A 10,087-nucleotide genomic window follows, 5' to 3' on the forward strand; every position below is an offset into this window, starting at 1 on the left:
TATCCAGCGGTGGCACCTTGAAACGTCACAGCCCTGGTCGGGGCTTCGGGTGTGAGCTTTTGAATATGTCGCGCCAGCTGAGAGCTCCTAGGTTTGACCCTCGTGCGGGATTCCACGCGGAGGGCAAGGACAGAGGCCCCTCTGTTCCCCAGGGCCTGCTGAAGGCGGCGAGGAGCAGCGGCCAACTCAACTTGGCGGGAAGGAACCTCGGGGAAGGTGAGGCAGCGCGCGAATATCCTCTTGATCCCCTGTGCACCCACCCGCGCCTGCTCCGTGGCCCTGCTAAGACTGTGGCCTTGACTTACTCGAAGTGTTCACTGAGATGTCCACAGAATACGGGATAAACATCGTAGTTTGGGAGTAAACTCGCTGTGAGATAGAGGATAGGCAGGTATTTGATTCGTCTTCCTCTTATTTTGGTTTTACCAGCTCTCCTCTGTGAGCTTAGAATAATTCTCTTTCAAGCTTAGGCCCCCCCCCCCTTTTTCCACTTGAGGAAAATCCCAATGACAAACATACTACTTATCCTAAGTACTAATTCAGAGTAAATGCTGCAGAGTATATGAATTTGAGAACATCCTGAGAAAACTATGAATGATCAACAAGCACAAATCTACATATTACTAAGTATAAATAAATACCTTTGTAGTGTATGTGTTTGGTAGGAGAGAACAGAGACAAAAAGAGGATTGAGAAGTAAAGCATTCTTTCTGTAATATTTTTTTCTACTTGCATTGATTAAAATCTTCCACTTCTAAAAATGTACTTATGTTTCTGTAAGGTTGACTAAGACAAGACATTATGTGTATGCTCACTGAATGTGATGATTACTTGTGTCAAGTTGACACAATCAATGAGGGATTATTTAGATCATGTTCTCTTGCATGTCTATGAAGACCTGTCTTGATTGATAATTGATGTAGGAAGATCTAGTCCACTGTGGGTTGTGCCATTCCCTAAGTTGGGTCTTGAATCCAAAGGTTGAGTTGTATAAAAAAGTGTGCATGCTTTAATTCATTTCTCCCTCTGCTCTTGATTGTAGTTGTGTTGTGAGTAGCTGTTCCAAGTCCCTGCCACCTTGACTGATGGTCTGCAAATGAAATTATGAGCTAAAATAAACTTTTTCTCTAAGGTGCTATGTTATTTTACCACAGCATCTGGAAAGAAGAGTAGACTAGAAATTGGTACCCAGAAAGTGGATAAATCTGACTACATGGTTCCTATGATATTTGAACTATTTTATAAGGCTAGAATGTGGAAGGCTCTGGAATGTAGATCTAGGAAAAATGCTGAGTGTTATGGGCAGAGCATAATGGGCTGTGTTTTGTTTTGTTGTTATGGGAAGTTGGAAAATAAGAATGCTGACAGAAATGTAGGCATTGGAAGCCTGACTTTTGAAGTTTTACAGGGCAACAAGGACTGTGGTGGGAACTGGGTTAGCTGCCATTTGGATTATATTGTGGCCAAGAAATGGCTTTCTTCTACCCATGTCCTGAGTACCTGAGAGAAGACAATATACTGGTTCGTTTGACAGAGACAATTTCAGGAGGAGAGTATTCAGGCTGGTATTGAAAATAAACTATAATTGCTAAAACGATTGTATAATTGCTATACCATTGTAAAGCAGCCTCTTGCACAGCACTGGGACAATAGGAAAGTGTTGTTTTTTTTTTTTTAGGGTCAACACAAGTAAGCTTGTGGGTAGGTCTATGAGGGATGGTCTTGGCTATGCTAATTGATGTTAAGATTTCTTCCCCCCCTCTTGATCTCAGTTTCTGAATTTTTCTTCCATGTTTCTAACTTTTCATCCATATTGTGGATGTTTTCATCCATTTTGCTGACTTTCTTCTCTGAGGCCTAGGTTGAAACCATCTACTTGTTTGTATCCTCTTTTAATTTATTAGTAATTTCTTACCCAAAAATTTGAAAGTTTCATGTGGCATTTTGTCTATTTCAGTATCTGTGAAGATCAGTTGCAATTTTTGAGGGATCATATTTCCTTCATTTTTTTTTATAGTTCTGTGTTGCAGTTTGCACATCTGTTGGTTTGTATATCTAGTCTAGAATTTTGAAGGGTATCTTCATATTAAGTAGACTGTTCTTGAAGGCCCAGTCTCCAGTACCACCCATCAAGAAAGAAACAGACTCTTGTGACTCCAAACCCACCAAACTATAAAGATAGATATACATTGAAAAATACGTTATTGCTCACTAATATACCATTACTAGTTGTTGTAGTAAGGGCTACCATTGCTGTGAGGAAACACCATGACCAAAAGCAAGTTGGGGAGGAAAGGGTTTATTTGGCTTCATTGAAGTAAGTCAGGGCAGGAACCTAGAAGGAGGAGCTGATTTTCTGCTCTTTTCCTATGTTCTTTCCCCTTTTAAATTTCTAAAGCTTTTGTTCTATTTGTGTCTTTGGGATTAAAATCGATTTTCCTTATTCTGACTCTTTACTGAGTCATACAGAGGCAAGCTTCCATTCCTGCATCCAATTGGGAAGTCTCTGGTGAATTTGAATGACAGTGAGAGTAGGGTATAACTAGTGATTGATTGGCTTGAGTCCTATTCCAAGTTTTGTGTCACCTTCCTGCAGCCATACCTTTGTCAGGGAATGAAAGACTCTCTTTGCATAGTTGGCTACACCAGGTTTTGATTCAGCTTGTTGACCCGCTAAACCCTGGGTAGGTCACACATTTTCTTGATGCCTCATTTTTTTTCACCTACAAAACGGGGATAATGAAACCTCCTGTCTCACAGAGTTATCAGGAAAGTTTAACATTGTAGTTTGTGTTTTCGTGCTAGGGATCAAACTCAGGGTCTCATGTAAAATTCACACTGCAGTCTGTGCCCCCCCCCCAATAAAATACATTGTGTTGTAATTTATTCACATTTGGTTTATTGGCATTTAAATACTTTTTGAACATTTATTTTTTGTTTACCTGCACATGGGCAGTCAGGGGGCACAGTGTGGGAGCTGGGTTTCTCCAGCAGTGTTGTTCTGAGGTTCAGACTCTGAGCAGGTTTGACAGCGAGTGCTCTTACCCACTGTGAGGGTTTGAATGAGCATGTTCTCCAGAGGCTCATGGGAAAGATTAGGAGATGTAACCTTGTTGGAGAACTTGTCCTCTTGTCACTGAGGGTGGTTTTGAGGTTTTAGAAGACTAATACGTTCCAAGTGTACCTTTTTTTGCTTCATGGTTGTAGCTCAGGGTGCATGATTTACTCCACCATCATGAACTGTACCCCTCTCCACCCAGAACCATAATCCAAATTAAACACTTTCTTTTATAAATTATCTTGGTCATGGTGTTTTATTACAGCAATAGAAAAGTCACTAATATACCGGCCATGCTGTCCCTCAGGCCTTGACCATGATGTCCCTCAGGCCCTGACCATGCTGTCCCTCAGGCCCTGACCATGCTGTCCCTCAGGCCCTGGAGATACTTGGGTCCATTGTAAGATAAGTATTCAATGAGTATGTCTCTAAGTCTTCACTTCATTTTTATTCTTTTTCCCTTTTCTTCTTGATGTGGTGGTGATGGAGATAGTCCCTCAGTGTGTTTGGAGAATAAATGTGGACATTCCTGAAGAGGCTAATCAGAATCTTTCATTCAGTTCTACTGAACGGTGGTGGGATCAGACAGATCTGACCAAACTCATCATCTCCAGCAATAAACTTCAGTCTCTCTCTGATGACCTCCGACTCTTGCCGGCCCTTACTGTTCTTGATGTAAGTTGACTATAATTATGGGATCTTAGTTAAACAAACTGAATTTAGGTAAGTTGAAGAGCTAAATTTAGAATTTGCTAAACAGGAAGCCTTTCTTGCTGAGCTTGTAGAATGCAAGATAAATAAAAAAACTGACTTGGAAGATTGGCTCTATGTCTCTATGTCCACAGACCTGGTGTAGATGCTGTGATTAAATGAGTCATGTGTGCAAACAGAACTGGCACTTGGCTTCTTGTTTTTGTTTTTTATTTCCCCTTGTTAAATTTTATTTTAGACACTAAAGCAAATACAGTACTCAGGGGTCTTTTGTGTTTCTGTTTCATAACTTGCCCTTAAACTCATTGACTGTAACTATTTACCTGAATTTTTTGTGTTCTTAGTTGGGTCTTTTTTTGTAGTGAAAGTTGACCTATCATGTGATAAGTGAATCGTGAAGGGTGTACTTTAGAATCTACAGGCCGTTAGTGAAATTGGCCATATCCAAACTCTTCAACTTGTGTGTGGAAATGGTGGATGTAAACAGTGCCATTCTTGGAGGAAGTTTTGTTTTGTGTCTGTAAAATAACAATAGTCTGGCTTATTCTGAGGTTCTTTCTCCTGTGAAGATGTTATGATTCTGTGATATTGTAAAGCCGCTCTCCCAACTCACATCTGTTCTGTGTGATATTAGGAGATCACCAGAACTCTGCTGCTGTTGACGCCTCCTCAAGTCAAGTCTGTGTTTGTTTCTTTTCATTGTAGTAATGACTTGTTCACAATTTCTGAACAGCAGTTTGGTCAATATACACAGAATAAATTACTAATCACCCAACACATTGCCATTTAATATGAAAAACAGGGGTTTAGTAAATTATTTTTTTCCAATGGCAAAGCTCAAATATTGCTAATTGTAAGACTAAGAATATTGACTTTGTCTTGTAATCATTTTAGATACATGATAATCAGCTGACATCTCTTCCTTCAGCTATAAGAGAGCTAGACAATCTTCAGAAACTTAATGTCAGGTAAAGTGTGAACCTGTTTCTAAGACTGAAATCTCTTTTCATCACATAGAAAATAACCTTGAACTACAGTGTGGCCCAGTAGGAATCAGGGTTGGTTAAACACCTGCCAGATGTTGTATTCTACCCAAGAGGAGAAAACAAAACCAGATCTTTACATCATCCCAGAGAATTTAATGATTCAATTATTTGTTTTTTCTCTTTAGTGGAATCTTGCTGTTTGGCCCAGTGTAAAACCAAAGTGCTGTGCTTTGGGACTCCTGTCTTAGTCACACAAGTCTGTGGGGCTCTTCACAGCAACTTTGTCTATGTGTTTTGTTTTTAGAATTTATTACATCCTCTTTGATTCTACAGATTTAAGGCCAATTGATTTTTATATATTTTATGTTTATGAGGTACTTTTGGCTCTTGTTTTAGAAAACTTCTTTCTCAGAATCTCAAGTTTTAATTTACATTTTTAGCCTGAAAATCTAGGTATTACACAGTAGATTAGTACTAATTATTTCATTAGTGGTGAAGAGTTTTGTGCTCTTTTGTTGATTTTGGCTTGAGTTTTTGGGTTTTGTGGTACTTAGTGGAGGTCAGGACCCCATGTATGCTCAGCAGCTGAGCCAAACCTCATGACTTTTAACTATTAGTAGTAGTTCAACATGTCCAAGCACCTTTGGGTCCATTATTTTAATGTAATATAATTAGTCGAAAGCCTCTGGTCTTTCACCTTTCCCCTATTATATGTAAACTACAATAAAAAATGGGATAAATTTCATAGTTGAATATTTAAGTTATGATGTATCTGAAAGTTATTCATGCCCCTCTCCCCCCCTTTTCCAAGACAGGGTTTCTCTATATAACAGCCTTGAAATTGAACCTCCTGAAACTCCCTTTGTATACCAGGCTGGCCTCAAACTCCAGTTAAATTTGCCTCTGCCTCGTGAATGATGGGACTAAATGTGTGTGCCAACACATCCAGCAATTTGTAAAGGTTAACTACAATTTAAAACAGGCAAAGGTGCACTACCCTTTAGGCCATACAAAAAGCACCTGTAGGATTCAAACCAAGTTTATAAGACAGGTGCTTTGACCAAGTAAGCCATAGTTCCTCTTTCCTCTCTTACTTACCAGGAAGTATATTGTCCTTACTGGGACTTTTACATCAGTAGATTGAGTATCTCTTCAGAAGGATTCAACTAAAAAGGCTAAATATACAGTCAAATTGAGTATTGCCAGACTTACCAGATCTGAAAATAGGAATAAATGCTTTTGTTTTGAACATGAAACTAAAAACCTAGCCTCCATAACACACATCACACAGCTTCAGGGGCAGGAGAGATGGTTAACAGTTTAGAGCACTGTGTACTCTTCCAGAGGATCTGGGTTCAAGTTCCAACTCTTCACAGCAGCTCATATTTGTCTACAACTCCAGTTTTGGAGTATCTTCTTCTGGCCTTGGAGTACTCTTCTGGCCTTGATGTACACAAGACAGACATATATGTGGTAAAACAGCTATACACATAAAAATAAATTAAGTATTAACAAAAATTTAGCTCCATTGCAATGTGTATGTGAACATTTTTTTCAGGAACAATGTGAATATTTAATAAGAGTTCAGTAAGTCCTTTTCACTTTACATGTTATATAAACAGATTGTAAACAAGCAATCAAAAGTTTACAAATTATTTATGTTTACTTAATATTTTTCATTGCTGGTTTTCTTTCAAACCCTAACTTGGTTGGTTTAAATTTCTGCTGATGGGTGTATATTTTGGAGATGGGAGTCTTGATAAACACTTGAACCGGATAGCACCATTTGATAGTTATGATGAGTGTATGTGGGTGGTTGATAAAAGCCTTTGGTAAATACTTCTTAGCCTACTAAGTCATTCAGCTTTTATTTTATTAACTAATAGCCACAACAAACTGAAAATGCTGCCTGAAGAAATTACAAGCTTAAAAAACCTGAGGACACTGCACCTCCAGCACAATGAGTTGACTTGCATACCCGAGGGATTTGAGCATCTTTCCAGCTTAGAAGATTTAGTAAGTTATGACTTCTGGTTTTTGCATGATTTGGGGCTGTTGGGAATTTTCACTAGGCTGGAGAACTGAATGTATGATTTAAACTGTAGAACATAGGCAACCGATTTTATGAGTAGCTTACCAGAAATTATTTTAATTAGATTGCTAATTAGTAACTGTAAACATGACTTTTCTATGTTATCAAGTGAACTTTAAGTTGCACTTCAGGAATAGAGTTTAGAAGAAAACAGTGGTCAAGCCTTTGTTATCCAGAGGCTTTTTTCTTTTTCTTATTTATTTTTTAAAGAGGTTGTCAGAGCTTCATAATTTCAGTTCCAGAACATCCAACGCTCTCTTCTGGATACCAGAGTGTAACTAGATTTACAGACAGTTATAAGTCATCATGTAGGTGCTGGGAATCAAACCTGGGCCTTCTCTAAGAGGAGCTAGTGCTCCGAGCCGCTGAGCAATCTGTCCAGCCCTTAACCCATAGGATTATCCCATATACCTTAGTTGAATAGAGGGAAGCAGTCTTGAAAGTACATCTGTTCTTTCTTCCTATCCTCTCTGTATTTTATAGTCTGTTCTCTGTATTACCCAACGGCCTTACTGCCCTATGTATTCCAATTTCTTAGTGGTTACTTTACTTCAGTTTTCAAATTTAATACTCTTTTTGGCAAAACTTTCATGCTGCCTGTTATCTTCCTTAACCAAAGTCAGTACAATATTACTTTATTGATTTGAAGAATAAAAGCCATAGACACCTTGCATTGACTTTATGTATAACAAGGTAAGTATAAGTATGTCTGAGCCTTACTTCATACAGTAAGAAACAGAAGCTTATACATCAGGAAATTTGTCCTAAGTTATACATACAACTGACAAAGAATGCAATTAAGATTTAAAGATGTCAGTTGGCCTCCAAAGCACATTCCTGGTCTCTCCTGTGTAACAGGATGAGAGTCTACCATAAGATGTTTCAGCTGAAAGGCTTCAGTCCTCTGACTAAGAGGCTCCAGCCCATAGTATGTGCTGTCATTTCATATTGTGCCCTGTCCTTAGCCTTGCATGATTCAGAAAACTGATTTTTCATTTAGCCTTAAGTTTTATTTCTTACTAATGGAAAGGTTATTTCTGAGTGTTTAAGTATTTATTCTATGTATACCTCTTCCTTCCTATGTCTACCATTTGTGCTAGTGTTTAAAATGAAAAATTGTCTTTCAATTTGATCTTATTGGAAGTAAGGTTTGAGAAGTAAAAGGCATTTGTAGATAAAAGAAAGGAGGGAGCCATTAGCTTTTCATTTAAAAAAGTTAATTTTGTAGTAAAAATTTTTAAGTATAGTTTTATTTGAGTATATGTTTGTGTGAGTATATGGCATGTTCATGCAAGTTCTGAAAGATGATATTGGAGCTCTTGAAGCTGACATTACAGGTGATTGTGAGTAGCCTAGTGTGGGTGGGTGGGTGATGGAACTGAATTTGGAAAGTAAATTAGGTCCTCTGAAGAGCAGCTAGCTCTCTTAACTGTCTCTAGTTCTGAAACTTGTTTTCTGTTTTGTTTTTCTCTAGAAAAGATCGTCATGTTGAGGTGAAAGTTAAAAAGAAACCTTACAATAAGCGAAGTTTTCTCTTCTTCTCGGGTTCCCAGATGTTTTCTTCCTTCCTTCCTCCCTCCCTCCCTTCCTTTCTTCCTTTCCTTCTTTCTGCCCCCTCACCACCTCCCCCATAGAAATTCTATTTAGTGGTGGCTGTCCAGGAACTCTGTAGTCCAAGCTGGCTTTAAACTTTGCCTCACAAATGCTGGGAATAAAGATGTTCTTCACCAATGCCCAGCTCAAGAATTTTTCTTAAAGATTCAATATGCTTTAATTCAGGGCCTGGAGAGGTGGCTCTGGTTAAGAACACTGGCTGCTTGCTCTTCCAAAGGTCCCCAGTTCAAATCCCAGCAACCACATGGTGGCTCACAACCATCCGTAATGAGATCTGATGCCTTCTTCTGGTGTGTCTGAAGACAGCTACAGTGTACTTACATATAATTTAAAAAAAAAAAAACAAAAAACAAAAAATCAATATGCTTTAATTCTATAGCATTTAATTAATACTAAGTAAATATCTATATAGAAAATACATTTAAAAAGATTAAAATATAAACACTTGTAATCATTTACACTAATATTTCCTGACATTATGTAGAACTTGTTTAGCCCAAGAGTGCCAAGTAAATGTTTACTGAAAGAATGACATGTCAGTTTATATATTTTATTTGCTTTAAAATTTTATTTGTTCTATGTGTATAGTGTTTTACCTATATGTGTGTTTTTGTATCTTGTATATGCCTAGTGCCTGCAGAAACTAGAAGTGGGTCCTAGGATCCAAGCATTTGTGAGCTGCCATGCAGGTGCTCTGTGCCCTCTGCAAGAGCAACAAGTGCTCTTAACTGCTGAGCCACATCTCCAGCCCCAATTATTTTATGTAATAATTAAATATTTGACTGTCTTGATACTGTTTAGAAGTTAGTAGGACTTTTATTAAAATAATTTGACTTTTTCACATGGTTTCAGAATTTCTTAATTTCTTTGTTAGGAACTCTTCATTGTCAGTATTAGTTCATTTTGGAATAATTTTGGGATTGTGTAAAAAGTTTTAAAAATACAGTAAAGAGTTCCCAAATGCCCTTCATCCTGACTGACTTTCAATTAACTTAATTTTATTTTTTAGAATAACTTACTTATTCTTTGAAATTTTTGTATGTTGTATCTTAATCATACCCACTCCAGTTTTTCCTTTCCAGACTCTCCCATTATAGGCCCTCACATTTTAACTAACTTACTTACTTTCTTTCTTTCTTTCTTTCTTCCTTCCTTCCTTCCTTCCTTCCTTCCTTCCTTCCTTCCTTCCTTTGTAACCCAGGGAGTCTAATTAGTTCTGCTTGTTGGCCTGTTGGTTTGCCTTGTTGGCTTGATCGTGTGCTGGTGGCCACAGCTGCTGTGAGTCAGTGACCATCTTATGTTCAGAGAACAGCATCTCAGCAGCACTTCTGCTCATCCTCCAGCTCTTAATTTTTTCTACCTCTTCTTCAGTGTTTCCTGAGCTTTGAGGGGGATGCTATATGTGTGTCATTCAGGATTTAGAACTAAGTTTTAAAAATTATTATTGTTTATTGTTGTTGTTTTTTCTTTTTCTGTTTTCTTTCTTTCTTTTTTTTTTTTTTTTTTTTTTTAGACAGGGTTTTTTTTTTTTTCTCCCTGGCTGTCCTGGAACTTGCTTTGTAGACTAGACTAGGCTGGCTTTGAACTCATAAAGATCTGCCTGCCTCTGCCTCTTGAGTGCTGGGA

General features: G+C 38.0%; 1 protein-coding gene across 3 annotated transcripts in view; it reads left to right on the forward strand.

The window, feature by feature from the left end:
* Positions 1 to 3: 3 nt before the first annotated feature.
* Lrrc40 (leucine rich repeat containing 40) overlaps positions 4 to 10,087 on the forward strand; it is a 30,497-nt gene continuing 20,413 nt past the window's right edge. Inside the window, exons 1-4 of one of the 3 annotated variants that reach the window (XM_021157651.2) lie at positions 4 to 216; positions 3,552 to 3,733; positions 4,664 to 4,737; positions 6,642 to 6,771. In XM_021157651.2, coding sequence (XP_021013310.1) covers positions 66 to 216; positions 3,552 to 3,733; positions 4,664 to 4,737; positions 6,642 to 6,771 — 537 coding nt within the window. In that variant the 5' untranslated portion in view covers positions 4 to 65. The remainder of the gene's footprint in view (positions 217 to 3,551; positions 3,734 to 4,663; positions 4,738 to 6,641; positions 6,772 to 10,087) is intronic. The other 2 variants (XM_029475028.1, XM_021157654.2) reach the window with 2 other exon arrangements.

The sequence above is a fragment of the Mus caroli genome, chromosome 3 (assembly GCF_900094665.2).
Source record: "Mus caroli chromosome 3, CAROLI_EIJ_v1.1, whole genome shotgun sequence".
Taxonomy (NCBI): Eukaryota; Metazoa; Chordata; class Mammalia; order Rodentia; family Muridae; genus Mus; species Mus caroli.